This window comes from Perognathus longimembris, chromosome 4, assembly GCF_023159225.1.
Source record: "Perognathus longimembris pacificus isolate PPM17 chromosome 4, ASM2315922v1, whole genome shotgun sequence".
Lineage (NCBI taxonomy): Eukaryota > Metazoa > Chordata > Mammalia > Rodentia > Heteromyidae > Perognathus > Perognathus longimembris.
Genome location: NC_063164.1, coordinates 76,955,161 through 76,969,755, shown reverse-complemented (window position 1 = coordinate 76,969,755; position 14,595 = coordinate 76,955,161). Strand labels below are relative to the sequence as shown.

At 35.4% G+C, this 14,595-nt stretch overlaps 1 protein-coding gene across 1 annotated transcript in view; it reads left to right on the top strand.

Moving 5' to 3' along the window:
* Window positions 1-14,595, top strand: part of Kynu (kynureninase) — a 111,295-nt gene that overhangs the window by 48,649 nt on the left and 48,051 nt on the right. Inside the window, exon 8 of the mRNA XM_048345539.1 lies at window positions 736-882. Within this exon, the coding sequence (XP_048201496.1) occupies window positions 736-882 (147 nt within the window). The remainder of the gene's footprint in view (window positions 1-735; window positions 883-14,595) is intronic.

The following is a 14,595-nucleotide window of genomic DNA, read 5'->3' as shown; positions in this document are numbered from 1 at the left end:
ACTGACCTATTTTTTCTCAAATCATATCAAATTTTGTGCTGAAGAAAATTCATAAAAATTTGTAAGTAGGTCAAAATTGTTAGGATACAAGAATACATTTTGTATTTAACTGAGATATTTCAACTCCAGTTGTTTGGGGAGCCAAACCTAATTCATTCATAATATTCACTAGTTGGGGAGGAATTGGGGGCAGGGAGAGGGCGACTAATATACTTGTAATTAGTGAGATAATTTGATAATTTTCATTATATATAAACCTATATAGTTAGGGTAGTTTGGAAATTTTCTTATTAAATTAACAGACATATTGTTTAGGTAAATATTCAGATGAGACGAATATGTGATTATATTGAAAACATAATAACAAGGTGTGATACTGATACCACATAGTCTTGTTGCATATTTGTTAATTACTTGAACTTCTTGATGTTTTAATGAAAGGGAATGATTACAAAATAATGTAGAGCTATACAAATTACAGAGTAATTAAAAAAAGTAGAGAGCAAATCAGCACATTTGAAGCATTACATTTCAAAAATTATTTTTTACTATTTTATTATAAATTCTAACTACTTAAAACATATTCACTTCTTATTGAATTTCTGAAGAGCATTAGTCTAGGGGGAATTTTTTTTCCGTATTTCTTATTTGAATTTAGTTGAAATTAAATTGGTAAATATAAAACAATAAACTTATTATGGCTTACTGTGTGTAACTTAATCTAACATGATTTAGGGGGAAGATCTCTTAAGAATGGAGGATATTCTTGACATTATTGAGAAGGAAGGGGATTCCATCGCAGTGATCATGTTTAGCGGCGTCCACTTTTATACTGGACAGATCTTCAACATGCCTGCCATTACTAAAGCTGGACAAGCTAAGGTATGCATCTAGTTTATCCTGCCTCACTTCAAACCTCACTCTGCTAAAATGTGTGGGTCCTACTTCACTTCATGTAAGGTAGTTTAGTTTGCTCTTTTGAAAAATTGCTGTGTTTTTCAAATGAGCTAGGCTGACATTTTTTAAAAAAGCAACACTCATTCTTTTGCTTTAGGCATCTTTATTGACACCAGGTTTTGCTGCTTCTGTGGTCTTAGATCCTTACTAGAAGCCACTCTTTCCATGTTGTGTCTGGCTCTAGTCAGCAGACCAGGTAAGCAAGCTACCTGCACCTACATACTGGTACTTATCTGCTCAGATCTCAGGAAGCAGACAAAAATTCAGAGGGGAATCATTCCAGGCAAGGACTTTCTAAATCCTGCTTCACTACTTTGCTGTATGGTAACTCGTTCTAAATATAAGCCAGTTTATATTTAGAAAAGAGAGACCATGGGTTTGGGAAAGCAATATTAGTGGTCAGATTGTGGCTCAGTCATTTAAATATTATGTAATCCTGAGCAAGTTACTTGTTTTCCCGGAGTCTCTTCTTTCAAAACTTATTTAAAAATGAAGGAAGACAATTTTTTGTGAGGAGATCTAATAGGTTTTCTTCATTGATTGAGCCAACTTACTTTTCATTTCTTTTCTTTAATTTCTTTTTTCTTCTTTTTTTTTTGTGCTCAAAGCCTAGACTACTATTATATCATGTGGCTGAAAAGCATGACTTATAAGCTAACAATCTTGAGAAGTTATTGTAAAAAAAGTTTCTTTTGCTACACACTATTAAATCACACTTAACTGCTTTAACATTTGGAAATTATATCTCTTTGTTTATAAGAATGAGTGAAAAAATAATTCAGGAGAGCAAAATTCAAAAGTCCCACTTGGTATTTAAGTCTTTAATAGCAATTTTATTTGATTCAGCAATCAAATCATGTACTTAAAAAGTGACAGTTGAATTTTATACTGAACATTAATAAGTTATGAGATTAATATATGTGGGATTTAGTTAATATATTCAGTTATTGAAGCTAATGAATGGAACTAATGAAAAGAAATTTAGCACCGTTATCAGCAGGCTCTGGGAATTCCCAGCCATGACTTCCAACTGGTTTGATGGATAACTCTGAAAGTGGTGCATTACAAAATATATAAAGATAATGTCTTCTTAATTTGGATACTAAATGTTAAGAACCAAAATAAAGGGAGGCCAGTAAAAAAAATCATATTTTAAAATGCTATGGAAGTAATCACTAGTCCCGGTTCCCTTAGTATACATTCATGTTTCATTAACCTTGGTAAAAATGAGATAAGAAGATAAGAGTAGGGATACTGTGGGTTTGGAACAAAGGATACCAAGGTTCAAAGCTTAGCCTAGTTATTCCATTCTTAAATTATTTTGAACAAGTTTCTTGGCCTTTCTGGAAGTCTGTTTTCCAAAGTGCTAAGTTGGAAAAGCAGTACCTAGCTCATAATGTTAGTGTAAGAATGCAATATATAAAATATCTCTTGGATAGTCATGTGGTCTAACATTGTTATTGTCTCCTCCCTCATCTACCATCTTCAATTAATATAAAATTACAGGAAAGAATTCATTTTATTTTATTCCCCAAAATAAAATATAAACAAAATAAAATAAAAAATAAAATAAAATAAACAAAAATAATTTGTTTATTTGGGGCTGTGTGTGTGTGTGTATGTGTGAGCACACGTGTGCGCAAGCACGTGTACTGGTACTGGAGCTTGAACTCAGAGCCACACTCTTGTTTGTATTGTTTTGCTGAAGGTTGACACATTACCACATAAGCCACACATCTACTTGTGTCTCTTTGCTGGAGAACTGAACCGACACTTTTTTATGAATTTTTCTTTCTGGGCTGCCTTTGAACTTTGGTTCTTATATTTCAGCTACCTCAGTAGCTAGGATTACTGACACAAGCACTAGCACTCAGCTTATTTAAGTTTAAAATGTAATTCTCATTCTTAAGTATTTTAGTTCCTAAAAACATTCTTTAAGTGTGGCCTAGACTTTCCTCCCTTAAAAATGTATGTGCCTACTAAATTCTCCTGGGACTTAGATTGAAGTCAGTAAAGGTAGGGATAAGTAGCTCAAATCTGCATAGAAGTACAAAGAAGTGATGGCTACCTTGGGAATGCACTGAGAGTAGAGCAGACTTAGATTTACCTATTATCAAAATTATTCTAACAAATGTTTACCCTCCCACAAGAAAATTTCTCCCATTCTCAATTGAAGTTGAGGAATTAGGCTAATTTAAAATTAGATTTACATAATTCTCTAGTGTGTTCTATGAATATAAAGCAGAAGAGAGAGAGAGAAAAAGAAAATTAAAGGTGTCAATCAAGAAAGCAAAGATTCAGAGGGAAAAGGGCTTCAAACAGTCTGTTAGGATTGGGTAATTAAGTTAAAATAAGGAAAACTCCCAGAAGTTTACCATGATAGCAACCCAAAACAAGCAATGAGTATGTTTTGAAATGCAAACTTCAATATCATTAAGTAAAAAATTTAAAATCATGTGGTGGGAAAAGTTGAAAAGTAAATGAACAGTTGAGAATGAAAAGTTGAAAAGTAAAGCAACATGTTGAAAAGTAAATTAATTAAAGAAACACATATACATGAAGAATATTAAAAATGGTAAGTAAATAGCTTCCTAAGTCATTTTGAAACCTCATAGCCTTCATCCTTAACAGAAAACACATTTACAACACTCTGAATCGTCCATCTTTTTCAATGTACTGCCTCTTATGAAAGAGACTGGAATCTCTTTGTGATGTTAGGAATTCTACTGTATACAATACTGCAAGTTAGAAAGTCCAAGGTGCCTGTGCACCCCGTGGGAAACATACACAGTAAGATCATAGTCTAGGCTTATCCAATCAAAAGCACAATACCTGCCTGAAAAAAATAAAAACAAAAGCAGAGTTATGGGGGCATGACTGAAGTGCCTTAACATGTATGAAGACTGAGTTCAAGCCCCAGTACCACCAAGTAAAACACAAACAACAAAAATCCCCCCAAAAATTCCACACTCAAAAGGGAATATTTTAGCTGCAATGTACAGAGAACAACAGTGAGAAACAGCCAAAACACAGGGCTTTCTTTTTCTAAGCACAAAAAGGCTTAATCTTGAGGGCACAGAAAGCACTTCCAAGCTCAAAAGCTTCACCAGAGTTGTGCTAAGCATCTTCACAGACTTTTGCCAACATAGTCACAAGGTGGTATCTCAACTCCAGACACCCCATTTCTATTTCAGGCAGGGAGAAGGAAGAAGGGAAAGGTGGCTGTGTAGCTTTGTCTGTCCCTGGCATCTACAGTTCCTATCTTTTCCCAGAAAAACTTAGCAGACTCCTGCGTTATGACTCTGAAGTGCGAGCTAAAATGATCATTGGTGAAGAAAAGAGTGTGCATTTATTGCCCTGTCAGAGAGAGACATAGCAAGAAGGGTTTGGAAATTGAATTTGGGTTCGCTAACTCACACTATTTCCCAGTTATACCCACTGAGATCTCCGGATTTCTAAGCCCATGCCCTCTTGCCTCTTCCCTGCCCCTCCCTTCTTCTTTTCCTCCCTCCTTCTTTTCCTCCCTCCTTCTTTTCCTCCCTCCCTCCCTCCCTCCCTTTCTCCCTTTGTTTCTTCCTTCCTTCCTGGTTGTTCTCTTTTCCTCCCCACTACATTATCTATTTTCTTTCTTTTTATCTATCTGTCTGTGTATCTATCTATCTGTCTGTCTGTCTGTCTATCAATCATCTATCTACTTACCTACCTACCTTTTATCTATCTGTCAGCACTAAGATTGAATTTAAGACCTCATGTTTGCTAATCAGGCACTCTAACACTTAAACCATGTTTCCAGATCTCATTTTTTGTTGAGACCAACCACATCTATATTCTTTTTCTTTCTTCTCTCCTGTGTCTCTTGTGATGACAGGTGCATACCATGGTTACCAGTCATTTTGTATCTGGATAACTGGAATAGCAGTTGCACAAAACCATGCCCTTGCCATTACCTGAGATAGAGATTGGGTGCATCCTCCTGATTTCTGCCTCCCAGATAGTTAGGATTACAGGCCTAAACTAATGTGCCCAAATTTATTTTATTTTCAAATGTTTTCTTTTTCTTTTCTTTCCTATCTTTTCTTTGTGTCCACTCTCTTTTGTTCCCTTCTTTCCTAACTGCCTTCTCTCCCCCTTTTCCTTTCTTTTCTTTCGTAGCTCTCTTTCCTTCTTTCATCTCTCCTTTTCTCTTTTCTTTCCTCTTTCGTAATTTCCCCTTCCTTCTTTCCTTCCTTCCTTCCTTCCTTCCTTCCTTCCTTCCTTCCTTCCTTCCTTCCTTCCTTCCTTCCTTCTTCCCTTCCTTCTTCTCTCTCCTTCCCTCCCCATCTCTCTCCTTTCTCCTCTTCTTTTCTTTTTTCTTCCTTCCTTTCTTCCATCTCCACCTCTCCCATCTCTTTCATTCTAGTATTCTCTCCTTTCCTCCTGCTTCTTTCATCTTTTTATCTCTTTTGCACAAAGTGTTCAAAAACATTTCATTGGAAATTTGGAAGATGGAATATTTAAATATCAGGTCCAGACAGTCGTAGCTCACACCTATAATATCAGCTACTTAAAAGCCTGAGACCTGAGGATCTCACTCAAAATCAGCCCTGGCAGATCTGAAGGAATTTTATTTCCAACTCACTAACAAAATGTCAGAACTTGAGACATGGCTTCAAATAAATGAATAAATGTTCCCATGAAGATCTCAAAGACGATTATAGCAATAAACATATAAGTGAGATTATATGATTCACTCTTGTAATCCAAGCACTTAAGAGGTTGAGAGAGGAACATTACAAATTTAATGTCAAACAGGATGGGTTAAGTTTTGTCAAGAACCATGGACATGATATTTGTATTTTTGGTGATACATAATATTTGTTTAAGTGTACTGATAGAATAGCATTAGTACTGTTTGCATAAAAATAATTGCCTGAGAAGCTAGTTAGCTGAAAAAAAAATATTACTGAACACATTTTCAGATGACCACAGTGTAACCTGGTATGTTATTTGTAATTTTATTTTTGGTTGGTCATGGGGCTTGAACTCTGGGCCTGGGTACTATGCCTGAACATTTCAGCTCAAGGCTAGTGCCTTGAGCTACCTCTTGAGCCACAGGACCACTTCCAGTTTTCTGGTAGTTAATTGGAGATGAGAGTCTCACTTGAGTTTCCTTCCTGAGCTTATTTGAACCATGATCCTCAGATCTTAGCCTTCTGCATAGCTAAAATTACAGATGTGAGCTACCAGTGCTTGGCTGTTATATGTAATTTTGAAACATACAAATAACCTCTTTCATGAATATTAGATATTTAATATTAATCTATCTTTACTAGAAATTTTACTTTAGAGATACTTGTTTTCTGAAGTCATTATCCACCTAATAGGATCGTATTCAAAAATATTATTTATTGGGACTTGAATGCAGGGCACTGAACATTCACTTGGTTATTTTTGCTCATAGCTGACTTTATACCACTTGAGTCATATCTGCAGTCCAGCTTTTTACTGGCTGATTGGAGATGAAATTTCTTGGAGTTTTCTGCTCAGACCGGCTTCAAACCACCATCTGCTCTGATCTCTGCTTTCTAACCAGCTATAATTGCACATGTGATCAATTGAGGATTAGTGAGAGGATTTTTATTTAAATTATTGTCTGTAAGTAGCTGTACAAAAGGAATTGAATCTGGATCTTTAGCACATAAAAAAGTTTGTTACTATATTCTCTATTGTAAAATACTATACATTTGGCATTTTTTTCATTCATCAAAAAATATGATAACTGATAATTGTGTTAGTGGAGTACCAAATAAAAGCTAATTTAATATGAAATATCAGGGTGCTCTCTTAAACACAACAAGGGGTGGCCAACTCTAAAATGATTAGAGGTAAATGAGATAAAATGTTGTCTAGGGGACTAGCTACAAGTTGAGGATTATTCCAGAAAATTAAAATTATTGGCAGGACTGACAGAAATCAAGTATTTCTATAAACTTTGGTTGAAGAATTTAAGGAAATAAAGGTCTAAAAAGGTCAAAGCCAGGTAAAGAAGGGACCACTAAGCCACATTGGCTTTTATTAAAGATTTATCCTATTGCTAGACTCTAAGAACAAGTCAGTTAAAATGTGTGTGTGTGTGTGTGTGTGTGTGTATTTGTACATGTCTATATACATTCTTGCAGCATACACTCTCTGAGTACTAAAAGATACATTGAAGCTGAGAATGGTAGCATATGCCTTATGACACTGAGACAGGAGGGTCATGAATTTTAGACCAGGACAGGAGTATATATTAAGACCTTGTTTCAACCAACGACACTGCCCTTCACCATCCTAGAGTGGAAAAAAAAAGATATACTGCAGCTAAACGTCACATAAAAAATGATTGATTGAAGAACTTTGATCTATATTTTGGTAAGGGGAAAAATAAGAAGTTTTAGAGTGTGGCATTAACTTGTTGGCCTTTACTCTTTACTTTGAGAATAGTGGAAGATTGTTCTGTCTAGACATATAGGGAACTATCTGCAGTCTTCAATCCATCCCGAAACGTGGGGCCATCCAAATATCACTAAGACAAAATATTTTGATGAGGATCAGTACCAACATATCTACAAAGTTTAAACTGCTCCTAAGAAGTTTACACCAGGTGTTTTATTTAATTGAAGAGTCAATTAAATGGACCATATGAGATTGAATGATTAATTCTCAACAGAAGAGAATTCTAGACTCCAGATGTTGTTTTAGAATTATAGATCTGGGAAAAACAAGCCACCTAGTTGTCAATCAGGATTTGTGATTTTACAACAACTCTCTTCAAAGCCATTAGGGATAACTATTTCTCCTGAACTAAGCTTTATTCACTGACATAATAGCTAACCCAGGGCATCCTGAAGGACATATTACATGCCAAACTCCTTGTAGGTGGTGCACATTTTACAATTAGTTGTATTAGCCCCAAGATTTTTCTCAAATATTCTCAAATATTGCATATCAGTAGAGTTAATATAAAAACTCCAGTTTCAAATATCTTCTGGAAAAAAAAACAACCTGTAAGTTTAGAGCATTATTTATGTAGGGTAATGAGTGATAAGGTTTGTTGGATTGGACCTCAGACCTTTAATTCCAGTCCCAATCTACATATTGTCATGACCAGAGATGCTGTCACAACTGCTACCTAGATCCATGTATCCTTTTGGTAAAGTGAGGAGTTCTTACAGAATTTCTAACTCATATATCCTTTACTGAGGATAAATTTATCTTCCGATGAACTTCTATGACATATTGAAAAATGTACCACTGGTCACCTTTTGTACTGTCATGTAATTATTGCCTTGCTTATTTTAATTCAAATTTAGGAAATTTATCTCAGTAGATTTTTTCAATGATGGATCAAAAGTGGAAACAGCAAACATCATAGACTCTGCATAGTACTTTGAATATAATGATTTATCATTAAACATCAGTGACTAGATGTGTTTATATTAGCAAAAGCGTTGTTCAACCCACACAAAGATATTCTCTCTGTTTCTCTGCCTCTGTCTCTCTCTCACCCACAACTCTTAGGGAAAAAATCAGGAAAACAAAAAAAAATTCAGTAACAGGCTTCTAAAACTTAGTTGATACATCACAATATTGCACTAAAAACCATAACTATGTTTCCATTTCATTCCAATCAGAAATTTCTTCAGGATTACTTATAACAGCTAATTATTCAACAATTTTTTAGTTCTTTTTCTAATTCCATTTCTGGCATTTGACACACTTAAGACATGTAGATTACTCCAGTAAGTCATTAAATTTTAAGTGAATTAAATTAAGCTTGAAAATTTACCTTAAGCTATTTTTCCCATTTTGTGTCTTTGAAATAAATCAAAATAACTCTATTTTGTGTGAGATTCTTGATAGTCTGACAGCCAGAGAAACTGTAGAGAAGTTCCAAATTTATTTTTACAGTTTTATCCTTCTGAGAAAAGAGAAAAACATGGAGAAGAAGGGAAAGTGAGACTGACAGATAAACTGAGAGAAAATATCAAAATGTAATTTTAAAAATACCCCCAGTAACAAAAGTAACAGCAACAACAGCACCAACAACAATAATAAAACCAAAGCAGAAATTTGGTCTTCAAAGTATAAGTTGATCAGACAAAAAGAGATTGTCATTTGCAAATTGCATGATGCTTAAGGTCTCAAGCCTGGTTTTCTTTTCATGTCTCCCAAATCTTTTCCTCTTTCAATCCAGGTAGCTATTAGTTCTATTGTATTACTTCTAAATTGACACACTAAATTACACCATATTAAATTACATCATGAAATATTCCTCTTCTCCTGTGCTTTCATGTTTTCATTATTTTTGAATCTGCAGATGTACAGATGTACAGAAGACAGATGTACAGAATACTTAGATAGATACTTCATGAGATGGTATGTAAGCCATCATTCTCATAAGCATTTTTGAGTACACACAGGAGTACTGGCTGGTACCCACCACTAGATCTGAAGGTGCTAAGGGGCTTAGGGACTCCCTCATCAGTGTGCTCAGATCAGAGGTGAGATAACTGTGTTGCTCATTGGAGAGGGCGGCTAGCCCTGAGCAATCAGAGGCTCACATCTACAAATTGCCATTGAAAATCCTTCCAGGCACCCATAGGGACCGGTTACTGCAACTTCAGGTTGGCATTAATTTAGGTGCCTTAGGACACAGACTGTTTCTCTACCTTAATATTTTGCTAGTTTAACAATTCCTATGAGCATTCCAATGCCTTGCAGGTGAATGTCAGCTCTGAGATTATTTAAAAAATATCTTGCACAATTACATCTGGTTCATATCAAATCTATGACTTATTAATGGTTTTCCTAATTCAAAGGACATTTTTAGGTAATGAAGGAACAGATTAAACACTTCAAAAGTTAATTTGATGATTTAAAAAACTTTAATGCTGTACTCTTTTATATTTCATTTTAATAAACTGGTAAGTGATGACTCAAGTTGAAAAGTGGAGAGCTAGAAGTTCCCTGCAAATTCTAGTCCAAGCCATGTGTATTACACATTCTACTGAAAGGAAAGAAATAATGACTGTGGTATTCAATATATTATACCTACAGTAGCCTTCATTTTAGAAGATGCTTTGTCTGAGCAATGCAGTGTAATTGACTCTGAAATGAGCCTCAAAGATCCATGTCTCTCTCTCTCTCTCTCTCTCTCTCTCTCTCTCTCTCTCTCTCTCTCTCTCTCTCTCTCTCTCTCTCTCTCTCTCTCCTCTCTTTCTTTCTGTGTTTCATTTTGAGGCTGAGGTCTGAAGATCATGGTTCAAAGGCAGCCTGGGCAGGAAAGTTCATGAGACCCTTATCACCAACAAATTACCTCTACAAAAAACTGCCAGAGGGTTGGAAATATGGCCTGATGGTAGAGTGCTTGCCTTACATACCTGAAGCCCTGAGTTTGATTCCTCAGCAGCACATATATAGAAAAAGCAAGAAGTGGCACTTTGGTTCAAATGGTAGAGTGCTAGCCTTGAGCAAAAAGAAGCCAGGGACAGTGCTCAGGCCCTGAGTTCAAGCCCCAGGACTAGCCAAAAAAAAAAAAAAAAGCCAGAATTCACTGTAATTCAAGTAGTAGAGTCCTAGCCTTGAGCAAAAAACCCTACATTGCCCACACCCTAAATTGATCCCCAGGATCCACATCAAGTAACAACATATCTGTCAAATCACTTCAGTAAATCTTTTCTTTTGATATTTTCTTATGTTTTGTCATTTTTTCTCTTATAAAATGGTTTGAGAAATTTTGAGTTTATCTTCATATATTTTAAGGGTCCCGTCTTGGCAAATGATATCTATCTAGTCATATCTCTGTACGATTTGTTGTGAAGATTGACCTTTCCCAAGGAGCATATGTGGATTTCCCACAAAAAATAACCACCCAAAATACCAATAAAAAAAGTATTACCTATATAAAACATGTGCAGGATCCAGGCTTATAGCTACCAATTAACAAATGTGCCTTAATTTCATTTTCACATTACATTTGCCAATCGAAGTCCAAGGAGAGAGAGCTTACTGTGCTCAACTACTTTATAAACGGTGTGCTAGGTAGGCACTAGTGTTAACTGGTCAATAGTTTACAAATCAAGAAGTTCAAAGGAGTTATTGTGTGATCGTGCTGTTTTATGTTAGTAAGTACCTCCTTCTACAAGACCTGAGAATAGTCTTAATGTTTTAGGATAAATGGAGGTTAGGGGGTAAGAAGTAAAATAGGATATAAGCTCCTTGTCATTTGCAGCAGCTAGTTTCATAACCCACTCATCTACTACCCATCCCTGCACCACACTCAAGATCCATGTTTCAAAATGTAATCTGAGGTGAGACAATATTAACAATGGCTGTTTGTATTTGTTCATTCATTTACTGATTTATTCAACAATGCTTTAGGGTCATATGGTATGGTATGAGAGTGGAAGACAATAAGACTGGAAATATCTTCAAGAGAGATTTGTATTTCTTAAGCATCACTTCAGTAGATCACTGTAACTCCAATATTCCAGGGTGTTTGCTGAGGGAAGGGAAACAGTTGGAAACTAGCTCTCCGCACCAAAAAAAAGTTACTTGTGGACCAAAATCTGACAAAATATAACTTAATCCATTTCTGCGGTTATACTGAAAACCACAGACAGTGTAGCAGCTTCTAAGGAATAGTAGTTTATTTAACTTATTCATTTATTATTAACTTATTATTATTCATTTAACAAGTTTGAAGAGTAGTGCAAGAGCAAGTCACTGGCATCCAGTGAAGACTTCTGCATCATCACATGGTAAAGCTGAGCTGAAATGCCTTTACAGGAATGTCATTATGAAAGTCCATCCTTAAGACCTGATGTAACACTAATTACTGCCGAAAAACCTTCAAATCATATCTGTAGGCAAATTAGTAAAAGGCAAAAGATTTATACATCTGGAGAGAAACCAGAGTATCTGTAGGCAAATTAGGAAAGGAAGAACACCCTGGAGAGAAGAAAAGGTTTATGCAAATAGCTAGAGGGAAGTTTGGGGATTTTGAGAGGATTTACTAGGGACCAGATTGTTAAAATCCCTAAGAATATTTGAGAGGATTTTTTTGTTGCTTGTTTGTTTGTTTCTCTTTGCAGGGTTTTGCTCTTTTTCTTTGTTGTTGTTGGCTTAGGTTGTTGTGTTTTGTTTGTTGTTGTTGTTTTCCCAAGGAAAACAGGGAAATCTTTATATTTACATGTATGACTAAAAAGTTCTTTGCAGAAAGAAACATTCAGATTACATAACACAGGATAGCAAATATTTGGGTGTGGAGTAGGCAATGAGGTGTTGTGCTGGGTGAACGGTGACTATTCACATGTGATTGTGAGAAATACATTGTAAAGTCTTTGAACTTTTACTTACAAATTACATGAAGTATGCATGAAGGTGTAGAGTTTTGTTTTTCCTGGTGCACGTTTTGTTACCTACTTTCACATGTAAAATAATTTTTAAAGATGCTGGTAGGGCCTGATAGCTTTTGAGACTTTACTGTTTTTCATTATTTTTAAGATACTGCCATCTAGTGACATTTCTGTGACTTCATTTTGTGATGATTTTGTTCAAGTTAGCTACTTCCAGTCAATTCTCTCAAGCAGTTTCATTTTAATAATTTGTTTCTAAGACCCACACTGAAAGAATTGCACATGCATTAAAACATCGTAGCAGCTTTAAGTGATTATTCTCATGTGTGCTACAGATGTGGCCACAGGCTTTTAATAATGTGGGATGGGAGGGGAAGTTGTGTGGTTCTTCAAAGTTCCATTCCTTATACATAATTAATATCAAAATAAAGTAGTGCCTCTCCTACTCCTTAAGTTTCCTAATGAAAGTTGTGTTGTACAAAAAGAAACTTGTTTATGAAACTTGAGGTTGAAAAACTTCTTTACTAAAAATGATCATTTTGCTAAGAAGTGATTCAAAGAGCTTTACAAATTCAGAATGACTTTAATATTTATTTCCGAATACAATTCCAGGGGCACAACTTTTCTTAAAATAAAAACTTACAGGTACATGTAAGTAAGAAGCTTAATTATGAGTCTGGGAACCCTTACTTTGAGAACTTGTAAACCTCCAAATATTGTTTGAGATTGTGTTTGTCCCCTATCACTCTTAAGTATTATATTAATATGTAGAAGCTTTTTTTATATAACATACATTTTTATATTTTGGTAAGAAACAAATACAAATCCATTAACCAAAACCAATATACAAAATGAGGTATATAATTTAGATAAAATGTTTCTTTTATAAAATACTATATCTAGTTATATTGCTTATAATTACATTTACATTAATTAATTTACATTTTTTATATATTGTGTTTTCTTTGTGTGAACTATGCTGTAAAGATGAACAAGCCCATCTTTTCTGTTGTGGAACATGTAGTATATAATGCAAATGCAGCCATGGTCAGGAATGGGGTACAAGAAGATCATCAATAATAGAAGCCACAGTTTCACATCACATGTTGAAAGTGATTACAACAGTAATATAACAGTCATTACCATAACGTGGAGTTCATTTCACTTAGCATCATCTTATGTGTTCATAAGGGCATAGCTATTGGGGCTCTTGTGATCCTCTGCTGTGACTAGCCTAAACTTGTGCTAATTATTCCCTATGAGGGAGACCATAGAGTCCATGTTTCTTTGGGTCTGGCTCACTTCACTTAGTATATTTTTTTTCAAGTCCTTACATTTCCTTACGAATGGGGCAATGTTATTCTTTCTGATAGAGGCATAAAATTCCATTGTGTACATGTACCACATTTTCCTGATCCATTCGTCTACTGAGGGGCATCTGGGTTGGTTCCAGATTCTAGCTATGACAAATTATGCTGCGATGAACATTGTTGTGCTGGTGGCTTTAGTGTGTTCTTGTTTGTGGTCTTTTGGGTAGATGCCCAAAAGTGGGGCTGCTGGGTCATAGGGGAGCTCTGTGTTTAGCCTTCTGAGGAATCTCCATACTGCTTTCCAGAATGGCTGAACAAGTTTACATTCCCACCGACAATGAAGTAGTGTTTCCTTTTGGCCACATCCCCTCCAACATTTGTTATTGTTAGTTTTCTTGATGTAGGGCACTCTTACTGGGGTGAGATGGAATCTCAATGTTGTTTTGATTTTCATTTCTTTTATGGCCTTGATGTATAGCACTTTTTCATATGTCTCTTGGCCATTCTCATTTCCTCATCAGAGAAGTCTCTTTTTAAGTCTTTAGCCCACTTGTTGAGGGGGCTATTGGTTCTTTGTGGTTTTGTTTTGGAAGAATTTAATTTTTTTAGTTCTGCATATATTTTAGATATGAGGCCTTTGTCAGTTGTATGCCGGTAAAGATCTTTTCCCAATCTGTGGGCTTTTTGTTTATCGTGCGAGCTATGCCCTTTGCCCTGCAGAAGCTCTGCAGTTTAATGCAGTCCCATTTGTCCATCCTTCTTTGATTTGTAGCATTTCTCGGTCTTTGTTAAGGAAGTTCCATGGTTGCTTATTTTTAAGGGTTGTTAGAAAAAAAATTTAATTGACCTTCTCAAAATTGTTTATAACAAGTGTATTATTTAAGTCAATAGATGTGGTTGTTAGATGATATAGCAATTCCAAAGATGAGGGCATGTAATTATGATGAATA